This window comes from Diadema setosum, chromosome 20 (assembly GCF_964275005.1).
Source record: "Diadema setosum chromosome 20, eeDiaSeto1, whole genome shotgun sequence".
NCBI lineage: Eukaryota > Metazoa > Echinodermata > Echinoidea > Diadematoida > Diadematidae > Diadema > Diadema setosum.
The window spans coordinates 8,256,986-8,270,079 of NC_092704.1; the positions used below are offsets into that span (position 1 = coordinate 8,256,986).

Sequence of the window (13,094 nt, forward strand, 5' to 3'; positions counted from 1 at the left end):
CATAGCTGCAAAGTAAGCAAGCCCACTCAAGTGTAGTAATGGGCCTCATCAGTCCAACTTGAAGACTATAGTGACACAACAGGGATTAGATAATCTCTATTCATTAGCAATTAGTTTCCAGAATCTGCGGCAATCATGAAAGAAAGTGCTCCAGCATGCCTGCCAATATGCAAACAAAACACGACACGGATTAACCCGTTGAGGACGTGTCCCGAGTATACTCAGGCACGTGCGTATGGGAAATGCGTGTTGTAGCAAAATCAGTCTGTCATCAATGGGTTAATATCAGATCATGTAAAACACACATACATATCTGTGTACGATTATGTTTAATGAAATTGTTGGAAACTGATGTAATTGTAAACCAAGGTCATATACAAAGAATCGAATAAAACCAAATTTAATCTTATCTAATCAAAACAAAGAATATACAGCAACACTCTGCAATTACTGCAACTCGCGACGATTACAATTGTCATGGAGAAACTAAAATCATCACAGCAGAAAAGCTATTTCCCCAGCAGTATACCGTGCTGACTGTAATTATTGTTAAGTGCTGGATGGTGAGAGTGAATACACCAAGAATGATTTCTCATGTAACCACTAACATCACACAATGAACACCGGCAGCTGCCCTATAAACCAATATTCAACGGGCGTTGACACTGATGTCTGTGATTCTGTCTACATGGCTCAAATCATTGAACACAAAACTCAGAACAAAACAAACCGTTGAAAAATGGGCTTACTGAATAATAGACATAAAAAATTTGAAATGCATGAATACAATTTCAAGAACTACAACAAAAATATAAGTTGCTCCTGAATGACAGTACGAGTAATGTCAATGCAAACAAGAGGGAAAAAATACAGATAATACGTGGAGAATGAAGTGCCTTTGATATAAAATAATATAGAAAAAATGAGCAGTACTACGTCTCAGCAAGCATCATGTGAATGAATGAATGAATGAATGAAAGAATGGATGCATGAATGAATGGATGGATGAATGAGTGAATGAATGAATAAATAAATAAATAAATAGATTAATTAATTAATTAATTTGAATCTATTATCCAATGCATTAGTAGTCATTATACATGTCTAAAAATATGCAGTCACATGGAAAAAGCAAGGATAATAGGAACCAGAAAATAGCATGAATGCTAGTCCATTCTAGCTCCTTGCAATTCAAGCAGTTACAAAGTATTTTTCTTAATTTTTTTTTTTCTTCTGTGCAGTAATGCGTAATGTAAAAGATGTGGCATTTGTCCGAGCAAACATTATTGGAAATGCCACATTTTGGCTTGGCTGGCATTGAAAAAAAAAAAATGCTGAAAGACCCCAGCGAGACAAGACGGTGAAAGGAGGACGAAGAGAAGTGGAGATGACAGCCCCCCATTCGACGATTGACGCATTTAGCAAGGGAAGAATACATTAACATAAGAGTGATGCTCTCGCACTCTCCTGACCCCCAACGGCCATCAAGCATCTCGTTTCATTCTGCATCCAAACTGCTCTGCATCCTTTTCATCTTCCTCCTTCCTCTTCTTCTCCTCTTCTTTCTCTTCCTCTTCTCCTTCTCCTCCTCCTTGTTATTCTTCTTCATCTTCTTTTTCTTCTTATCCTTCTCCTTCTCCTCCTCCTCTTCTTCTTAATCTCCTTTTCCTTCATCTTCCCTTTCTTTATCACAATTTTGTCTTCTTTTTCTCTTCTTCTCCAGCTTCTCTGCATCCTCCTCCTCCTCTTCTTCTTCTTCTTCATCATCATCATGTTTCTTCTTTTTCCCTTCTCCTTCTTCTCTTCCTCCTCTGTCTCATCTTCTTCCTCTTCAGCTCTATCTCATTTTTCTATTTTTTGCCTTCTTCATCTCCTATTTTTTCTACATCTACTTTTTCCTCCTCATCCTACTGCTCCACTAACTAAAAGTTCCCATTTTTAATCCACTGCATCTTCCCCTTGTTCTTTACTTTCGTGGTCTCAGCATTCCTGTTGTGCTTGGTGGTCTCGCCCTCCCTGACACAACCTCAAAGTAAACTATTCTTTAAAGGGACTGTACAGTACTGGCTGAGGTAGGGATTCATGTTTTGAACATTCCTAAGTGAGATAATGAAAAGCCTCTTATGAAATATGAAAGAGCATGTAATTTCAAGAAGGATTCAACGTTTATTTGATGAAAATTGGTTTTCAAACAGCTGAGATATCCCAAAAAGTGCTAATAATAAAAGGCGACATGCCACAACTTTATTAGGATCTCTTTGTTTCACCTTGTTTTTGGATATCTCAGCCATTTCAAAACCGATTTTCATCGAATAAACTTTTGATACCCCTTAGAACAGCATGCTCTTTGACATCTCATAGAGTGGTTTCTGAATATCTCGCAAAACGTTTAAAGCTAAATCCTCACCTCGACCAGAACTGTACACACCCTTTAAATCCTCTTTTGATGAGTACATCATCGTCTTCCAACTTAAATCATATATGCTCCCTACCAAATACAAGTGCACACCTTCTTAGACTTTCATTGAAAAAAAAAAAGCAAAAGCCATTAAATACCTTTGATGCCTTTCAGTTTTCTTTGTTTCTCTGTGTTCCATTATCATAAGCTTTGCATTGACAAAACTTCATTTTCTTTCCTTGAGCTTGCTTGTAAGCTACATCTTCATCATTCTTACTTGTACAAGTTTTACTTATGCTCTCTCTTTGCTTTATGTCTTTCTCTCCAGCAATATTCTCCTAACCTACTTCCTTTTTTTAATATCCTCCTCGAAGCTTTCTTCCTCCTTTTCCATGAATCAATCATGTGTAACATCGTTAGCATTGATTCACTTACCTCACCTTAAATTCACACCTCATCATAAGAAAAAAAAAATATCTTCACACCTTCAAAGCTTCTTCTCTTCCTCCTCCTATCATTTTCAACCCCATCCTCTTTCACTATGGTCATACCTCTCCATCCCACCACTTTCACTTTCTACACTCTTCTTCCCTTCCAATCCCTCCCTCTCAATCCTAAAAATTATCATTTTATAGCCAGTTGAAGTCCCAGGAAACTGCCTCCCATGAGCCTCATGCTTGGTGCTGCTTTATCTAAGCTGAGAGCGGGGTGGCTGCCCTGAGGAAAATAGAAACAACCTGCCATGCAGACACCCAGCAGAAGGCTCATCAACTGTATGACTAGAGGACATTTTTACCTCAGGATTTAAAGAGAGAGAGAGAGAGAGAGAGAGAGAGAGAGAGAGAGAGAGATGATGCAGTCATCCCTAAAAAATAATAGAAATAAGAATAAAAATAGGAAAATGAGAGCAGAAAAATCCAGAGGGGTAGAAGAAATTCCAAAAAGCATTACCAACAGGAGTGGATGCATTTGTTTTGTCTGGGTTTTTTTTTTTCTGCTTAAAGGGATAGTATAGTATTGGTTGAGGTGAGGATTCAGCTTTTACCTTACTTAGAAATCACTTAGAAATCACTTTATGAAATTTTATCCGAGATGTTTAAAAACAAAGTAAAACGAAGTGATCCTAATAAAAGGTGAGTCCCATCATTTATAAGTACATTTGTATTGCTTTATATTAGATATCTCGGCAATTTCAAAACCAATTTTCATCAAACTTTGAATTCCTCTTAGAATTATATGTTCTTTCATATTTCATAAGAGGTTTCTCACTACCTCAATGTAGTGCTAATGTTGCTGTGTGGTTCTTATCTATCATGTCACTCTCAATCATAGTGAAATGATCTGCCAGTGAATACGGCAATGTAATGAATGGATCATCTTGAATGCATTCACAGGCTAAACTGTTTTGCACATGCAGTCTCCGGCTCTACACTCTATTAGGCTTTAGAAGGAATCTTCATGCTGTTGAAGAATTAGATCATCCTGTTTTTGTTAACTTTTGCCTCAGAATAAACTTGACACAGACAGAATTAGCAATTTGGCATTTACCCTGTCACCGCCTGTGCACAATAGGGATACAAGACAAAAATACTGCAACAGTTTGACATGAGACTGACATCAGAAATGTTACTAAAGAGTGCTCAGCTGCAAGAGTAGATAAAGTCAATTTTTTATTTTATCTTTATAGCATTGGTATAAATACACAATAGCTTCTTAGTGACCTGAAGGCGAGATAAGAGGCATTTACCCACTGGAGCAGCAAAAGAATATAAATAAATATATAAACAAATATATCAGTGAATAGATAAATAAACACATTATACAGTATGTACATACAATCATTAAACAAAATATGCACATGATATAATGAGTTACATGAATCTCTGTTTACGGATTATTAACACTTCAGCCCATTCCAAGACTCAAATTGGCAATGCGTAACAGTATCCCGGTTAAACAAGAATATCATTGATTGTTGGCAACAGGTGTCCCCCCTCTGGGAAGATGAATGGGGCACCACAATAAGTCAGTAGCTCTCTTCCCTAAATTACAGGTTACAGGCATTTGTAATCCTTAATGCTCCTTTCCTGCTCCGTGTAGTACATGTAGGTCAAGCCCTTAACAAAATTCCATAAAGTATCTTCTAGGCATTCATTTTGGATACAAGTAAAATAATGAACACATTTTACTCCATTGCTGACTAATCAGTTTACCCATTGCGGACAGTTTGATTTTGCTACAACACGCATTTCCCATAGACGCTTGCCCGAGTATACTCGGGACTCATCCTTAACTGATTAACAGTGACAAGTTTTTTGTCTTGTTTTGCCCGGGTACTGGATACATTTTAAAGTCCCCATCAGATGAGCATTACCTCATCTCCCCTCTGTGGTGCTAAAGAATATAGAAAAATAAGATTTATACTTTTCTCTCACATTCTCTCTTTGGTTATCTTTCTAACTATCTATCTCTTTCTTCAGTCTTTCTCTCATTACATTATCTCTCCTCAGTGGTGCTAAAAAATATAAAGAAATATGATCTGTACGTTTCTGTCACATTCTCTCTTTATATTTTTAACTATCTATCTCGTACTTCAGTCTTTCCCTCGTTACGTACCTTACCTTATCTCCCCTCCATAGTGCTAAAGAATTTAGAGAAATAAGATCTGTACTTTTCTCTAAATATTCTTTCTTTGATTACCTTTCTAACAATCTATATCTTACTTCAGTCTATCTATCTCATTAATTTACCTCCCCTCCATAGTGCTAAAGAATGCAGAAACATATTAGATGTGTACTTTTTTCTCACATTCTTTGATTATCTCTTTAACTATCTATCTCTTCCTTCAATCTTTCTCTCATTACCTTATCTCCCCTTCATGGTGCTAATGAATTCAGAGAAATAAGATCCGTACTTTTCTCTCACATTCTCTCTTCAACTACTTTTCTCAGCTATCTACCTTATATCTCTCGCCTTGTCTTTCTCTCATTACGTTATCTCTCTTCCATGGTGCTAAAAAAAACAAATGCACAAAAACAAGATCTGTATTTTTCCCTCACGTTCTCTCTATCTTTCTAAACTATCGCTCACCAAGTATTTTTCTCGTTTCGACGTTACCGTATCTCCCCTCCGTGGTGCTAAAGAATGCAGGGAAATGAGATAAACCACGAGCGATACATGTGATTAACTCCCAAGTGCTGCACCGGTTCCCCATGCCTGATGCAGCAGGCCCCCGCCGGCTATCTCAATATTTAGACTGGCGCTCTTGCTCTCTAACCCCCCCCCCCCTTTTCTCCTACACTATCTCTACGGGGCAGTCCATATGAAGAAGGTATAGAGAGTGCCATAAATAGCACTTGGCAAAGATTTCGGGCGGGCTCCGCAGAGGAAGTCAACTCTGGCGGAGGAAACGGTATGCTCTCCAAATGAGACTTAAGCCCCAATCTCGGAATTTGACGAGCGGGGGAAATTGAGATGTCGAGTTTGTCCAGAATCAATCATGTTTATTACCATACATGTAATCTGTATGTTTGCACTGGCTAGAACCTCAAATATATCTTTTAAAGAACGAAAATAAAAAGCCTCTCAAGTTTGCCTTTCTCATTACAACAATAAATTTTTGACAGCCCTCTCCCATGCAAATATAAACATCCACTCACAGGTTTGTGTTCGTTTCAACATAACAGTATGTCCACTGCCTACTGTATATACATTTGTAGGATTTAGTTTTAGATATGGATTACACATTTATGGGTGTAAAACAGTACAGTATAGGTTAAATCACTGCTAACGGCCACATTCACACAAAAATTGGCTCTTTCGCATGCAATTCACACACAAACCACCGGCAAATTATGAGAGTTTCTGGAAAAGTGCAAATAAAGGTGGACCGATTTTCAATTATTTGAGTCTAAGGACAGTTTGACTATTCTTGGCACCCAAACACAAGAATTTAAGGTCTACGGATCACATGATAAAAATCATTTTCAAATCCTGTTGGGTTATGAGTGAACAGGCCTGTTGGGAATCTGGTGGGTACTGTGAAAAGTCTACAGTGATTTCACAATCACATGGAAAAGTGTTTACAAAAACCCTGGGATTTGACCAATTTTCACAGAAATGATCTAGGAAATTAAAAAAAAGCTTGTACTGATATCACTTATTGACATCAAAACATATTGGAACTGATGCTCTTTAGACACATGTGACCTGCCACGACGTACAGATTTGAAAGTCGCTGACAGCGACAGTGAGCCGAGAAAATCAAGTCTGAAGTCGGATCATCAAAATCAGTCAAAACCATTGAATTTCGATTTTTGGTGTATGTTTGCAGTCTAATGTATCGTCTATCATCTGCCAAAATTTCAAAGCTAAATAATCAAAGGAAAGACAAGAAATTAGCATTTTTCTGGGCCATGATTTCCCGATTTTACAACTGAACAGAAACGGAAGATTTGGATTTAGACTCCGCCCCTTGCAACGAGGACATGATCTTGTTGGTCAGTGTGTGGCATCCTGGCTACTGATTGGTTGTGCATAGACTACTGCCGCTAAGCTTGAATGAACATTGCGGAGGTTGCTAGGAGCATACCTTCTATGAGGTGAAAGCTGTCTCACCCCCTCGTGATCACGACTGTGTCGGAAGGAAAACTTTGAGGGCAGTTTTCTCATAATGCTGATTTCCTTGACCACTCGGATGCTCTCATAAAATCATCGATATCTATGCAACCGAGTCCTAAGGGAATAATGTCATGCCATTTTCAGAAAATCAATTTCCCCCGACTTTCAGATCCTTTTGTTGTAGCAGGTCACATATCATCGCTGGGGCGACAAGACCTCGTATCTACAAAATGTCAAATGTTCAGGAGAGCGAAAAAAAAAAAAATGGCAGCTAAAGCACTGTATCCAATGGGATAGACATTCCTTTCCCCGCATTGGTCCCCGCGACGCGGGGAAAGTCCCGAGCTGTGGGACTTTCTCCTCCAAAACAATAATGTGAACGCTCGCCGGGACTTGTCCCCTCGTCCCCGCGAAGCAAGTCGGGTACGGGGACAAGATTTGGAGGGGAGAGTGATCTTGGGGCGCAATTGATAGCGTCCAGCTGTGGTCATCAAATATGCGCATGCGCTATGCCTGGATTCAAGTGGCAGAGCTCGCTCCAAGCCCCAAAATGCCCCCACAGCTCGGGGACAGATGAGATACCAGTGTGAACGGTCAGTCGTAAAAAAGATAAGATCTCTCGTGGCTGTCCCCGAGTCGCGGGGACCAATGTGAACGCGGGGTTTGATATGCCGTGGTGGCCTCATTTTTTGGGTAAGACATCTAGGATTTGGATGGGACATCAATTAACTGATTATCTGACCATTAATCCAAAAAAGTCATTTTCAACAAAATCGCAGATACAAGGTCTTGTCATTCCAGCGACGATATGTAGACGATATTTTTTCATATGTGACCCGCTACAACAAAATGATCCTAAAGTCGGGCGAGGTCGATTATTTGAAAATTGCATGACACAATTCCCTAATCTTTCTGCTTTAAATTGATATATAACACGTCTTATAAAAATAATCGGCTGCGGAGATATCGATGTTTAAATGAGAGCATGTCAAGACGTCTGGGAAATCACTGTTTCGAGAAAAGCGCCCTAAAAGTTCTCCTTGCGACGCAATCACAATCAAGAGACACGCAAGTCAGTATTCATCTCCGGACAATAGAAGTTAAGCCCTAGCGACCCCCGCAATGCTCAGGCATAGCGCAACCCGCCCGCACGCACCAGTCGACTGGGCAGTGTGCGAGCTTCACGCTTCGGTTAGCGGCAAGCAGCAAGCTGACCAATGAGATCACTCTGGTCGTTGTTAGGGGCGGAGCCTACAATGTGTGGCGCTCAATCCAAATGTTCGAACCAGTTTCTGCTTCGTTGAAACGCCAAAAAACATGGCCCAGAAAAACGCTATTTTTTGGTCTTTCCTTTCATCATTTTGCTTCAAAATTTCGACAGATGATAGAAGACATATCAGACTCTAATAATATGTCAAATTCAGAAAATCGTAAGTTTTGACCAATTTTGATGCTCTAACTTCAAACTCGATTTTCACGGCTTCGACCGTGCGCGACTTTAGGACCATTTTGTTGTAGCGGGTCACATATAGTTTCATTTTTATTCCTATGTCTAGAATGAAGCAATTTTAGGAAAAGTTAGTGAGAGGAGAAAAAAAAAATAAAACAAAGTGTGAGTGAAGAACAGACAGAGAGAGAGAGAGAGAGAGAGATGAAGAAAGTTTGCTGGAAATGACATCTAAGCTTTCTTTTCTTTTTCTTTGTTCTAGTTTTCAGCTTGAACAGGTAGTAGTAGTTTCATATCTACTACTGATGGGGTTACTCTGTAACACAGGCGAGGTGCTTTAAATCACAGAAATGAGAAGAACAGGTAGACAGACAGACAGAAAGACAGACACACACACACACAGAGGAACAAAAACATATATGGAACAGAGATGATATGAATAGTAACTCAAGACCTCAAAAATTACAGGAATAGGCTACGGCAAATAGTTTCAGATCTTCCACTGACTAATTTTGACCTTGGATTGCACGGAGGCTTGTCTCATTATTGTGCTGCACAAAATAAGAGAAAGAGAAAAAAAAGGAGAAAGAGAGAGAGGAAATAGAAAGAGAGAAAGAGAAAGAAAGATGGCAGAGTGTTAAATGAAATGAGGTTAAATAAAAGGGGAAAGCGATAAAAAAAAACTGGGAGGGCTGAAACAAATATCCTCGAGGAGAAAAGCAAAATCAATATGGATATCCTCAGAGACACGAAGCATAGCAGACTGTCTCTTTCTTTCATTCCGTATGCATGAAGCTGACACACAAAATATCTTGTCTTAAAAACAAAATGGATATCTTTGCACTGCCTATATTTGCTGCCTTCCTTTTTTTTTTTCTTTTTAAAGGAGAAGCCTCATCAAATACACATGTGGATTGAATGAGTACAGCAATATTTTTAGAAAACACATCAGTGAAGGTTTGAGGGAGATTGGACACAACTGTTAAAAAGTTATGAATTTTTAAAGTTTGGTGCCGCCTCATCACTGGATGAAGATGGTCCTGAATGGTGTATTGAAGAATTACCACGCATAATGAATTCTTCCAATCAAGAAAACAAAAAAAGAAAAAGCATATATAGAATATTAAAACCCATATGTTCTTAGAACTGGCAATACCTGTATCTGTTTATGGGCCTGAGTTCAGCATTTGAAATATTTTTCACAGTTATTAAAAGATACATTATCTAGGTAGCTCAGGATAAGGACTCTGTTCTTACAGTCATGCCTTCATGTACACCAAACTCTTCAAGTATGATATCAAATGTCTTTTCACGTAAGTTAAAAATGATATCAAAATTCAGCTGTATTTCATTCCTGTCATTTCAACAAAAAGCACACACACACAAAAAGGGCGTGACAGGGGTCAACATTACATAATACCTCAGCATACATTCGCAGACGTTCGGATTACAACAGTAAAATGTAAAAGATGGGGCGGACCCAAGTCAACACTGCTCGACAAAAGCCATGGATACGGTAGCAAAAGACGGACTGCCTCCAGCTACACGTCATTCTGTTCGAGGTCTATGCTCACAACGATGCCCTCTATGTCTCGCGGGCAAAACTGTATTTTATCGCGCTGGCCAGCGGGCAAGAAAGAGAAACCAGGCCATCCAAGACAGCTTTTTTGTTTTGTTTTTTCGCCCAGGGATCGGACGGAGCAGCAGTCACCCGATCGCTTGAGCTGGAGTGGACCACCATCGGGATTTGCCCGATTCGCTGGTAATAAGATGAAAGCCGATTCCACTTCCAATCTCGGCGGGGCGAGGAATTCATGCAGGCTTTAACAGGTGACATGATTATCTTGGCATAGCACGCTGGCGACATCAGATGCTGGGCAACATCACACATACTGAGTTTGTGATGAAGTAGGTCAGCTGCAAAGCCTATTTCTTTCTTTTTAGTTGGTTGGTTGGTTTGTTGGTTGGTTGGTTGGTTTGACAATCTTCCTTTTAAAGGTCGGACAATAGGCCCATTCACACACACTCAAAAATGGCGTTTTTTTTTTCAAAAATCAATTTTTGAAACGCGACACAAAAAAATGATGACTCTGGTGCATGCTGACACCCACACACACACACACACACATTACAAACTATGAAGAGCTACATCATGATGCAAAAATCTAGCTCCATCTTCATTATTTTGAAACCCTTACAATAATTTGAGTGTCTTTGTAAATAAAAAGAAAAAAAATCCCTGTACTAAGTTGAGGATGAGGATGCCCAGGTTCACACTCCAGTTACTCTTGTAGGCATGCTCAATTGGGAAATTAAAAGTGCTTCACTTGCAGGTGAGTAAGTTCATATTTTTCTCTCTTGTTTCTTTTCTCTTTTATTTTTTTTTATTCATTTTTTTTTTTTTTTGCCATGTGCTGGCAGCAGCAAATACTATCAAAGTTGTATTGCATTCAAAAAACTGTTTCTTCTTACGTGTGGAAAAAAAAAAAATTGATACAATGATCAAACACAGAATCTTGAAAATAGATTTCTTTTTATCCTTGAACTACTTCCAGATACAGAATAGGTATGGCAAACAGCCTCTATCGCAAAAAAAAAAAAAAAAAATGAATAAAAGAGGCAAAAACAAAATGGGATACTCTACATAAAAAGCATCCTCAGTGAGATAACAGACATACATCATGTACCTTTTATTCTAAAGCCATGTTTTTTTACTTTTGGATGACATAAATAACTCGTCCAAATAGAGCAAAATCAAATTACCTTGAAATAAATATCATCATGCACCATAAGGATCATTCCATTCAAGAAAAAGGAAGGGGAAAAAGAGAATCTTTTTTTAGCTCAGTTTAATACAATCCTGACAGATCCTCTCTCCAAATCCATCAAGGATTGAGTTTTCATTCCATTCTATATCCCTTTGAAAGAAATTGGGGAGGGAAAGGGGGGAGAGTTATTGGAGCATAACTTACCGATCTTGGTAGCAATATCGGTCAGAGTCAGGCCCTCTGAAGATGCATTAACTTTGATTGTAACTTCCTTCCCTTTCACACTGTACAAAAATAAAACAAAACACAAAGTAGAATGACTGAGCAACAGAGGATAACATGAAACTCAAGATTAGGATTTAAGAAAAATCTACAAATATCACTCAATGTGTTTAATACCCTGCAATACAGCACTCCTTGTAGAATGTAGTAATCAAGTTCACATGTACACTGTATGCATTATTCCACTAAAAATTGATATCAATGGGTAAAATTAATTTGTGTAACAGCAAACTTCACCACAGAACAATATGTCTTGCACATCTAAACCTAAAAGCAGTCACAAGTGCTATATTTCAAATTTGTAAACTTGGTACATAACCATTGGTACATAACCATAAACGATGTACAAAGGTAACACACATTCCTGTGTAATAAGGGCCCTTTTACATAACCCTGACAGGAATAAAAAATAAATGGACAGATATGAAGCAAATGACCCTAGTTTTCGGTCATTGTCTCACTTCAGACAGGGTGGACAAGATATGAATGACGACTGAATTCTATGTCTTGACATATCACACAACGTATCACACATATGCAATACCACACACATGCCAAACAGGCCAGTGATATGACTAAATACGGCCTTTTGAATACCACAGGTTATTATGAGTAAAACTCAAAATGTCATGGGTTGGAATGTTGGAACCAACCGAGTGACTACTAGGCAAATCTGTGATTAAGGCACAGAGTGTCATGAAAAAAAAAAAAAAAAAAAAAATATATATATATAAAAACAGTCATAATGTACCTAAGAGACCATTAATGGAAAAAAATAGCAGTCACATAAAAGCCATTTATTCGCAAAGAAAGAGATGAATGATTGCATAATTCTTCATCTGTGAGAGCAAGCTTCAAAACATTTGCCCCCCTATTGCAAACAAAACATTCCCAGGGCTGTTAACATTGACACATCACATTCACCGAGATTCCACAAAGCCACACTGGGAGATTCCACTAGTTATATGAATGTATTATGTTCATCTCAACTGGCAGAAATGATTCACAACACAAGGAGGCTAATCTTTTGCCTAGCCTGAAAGAAATATTTGACGTTTTCCAGGAGCCTCCTACAGAATCAGAGAGACTTGGCGACTCTGCATTCCCAAGGGATGCACCAATTGGCTGTCGAAGAAGAGAGAGGGCTCACAATGGTCACATGATCCAGTCATGTGACAGGGTGTAGCAGTTGTGGCCAGTACAGGAAACAAACAGCAGAAGTGTCTTTTATTATTTACGTCAACGTACGGCAATTTGTCAATCAGTTGCAATGAAGACATCTCAGCGGAAGAATTTCATGAATTTGAATAATTGCGCAGTACTCGCTGCATGCTATAAGGATTAGAACCAACACTTGCCGTCGGGCGGAAGCTCGGTGGTCTAGTGGAGATGACGCCTGTTCGGAGATCAGGAGGTCGTAGGTTCAAATCCTGCTCGAGCGTTTACCCCCATGATTTCTTTCATCATGGCTACTACTAAAACACTGATCAATTCAGAGCTCATTTAATGTCGATGTAGGGCAATTTGTCAATCAGTTGCAATGAAAACATATTGACGAAAGAACTTCACGAACTGAAAG

General features: G+C 38.9%; 1 protein-coding gene and 1 non-coding gene across 2 annotated transcripts in view; one reads left to right on the plus strand and one right to left on the minus strand.

The window, feature by feature from the left end:
* The window catches only part of LOC140243859 (uncharacterized), a 342,981-nt gene that overhangs the window by 140,563 nt on the left and 189,324 nt on the right, over positions 1-13,094 (minus strand). Inside the window, exon 11 of the mRNA XM_072323532.1 lies at positions 11,438-11,517. Within this exon, the coding sequence (XP_072179633.1) occupies positions 11,438-11,517 (80 nt within the window). The remainder of the gene's footprint in view (positions 1-11,437; positions 11,518-13,094) is intronic.
* Positions 12,885-12,957, plus strand: Trnas-gga (transfer RNA serine (anticodon GGA)). Its single transcript has one exon. It is a non-coding gene; the product is annotated as a tRNA-Ser (tRNA).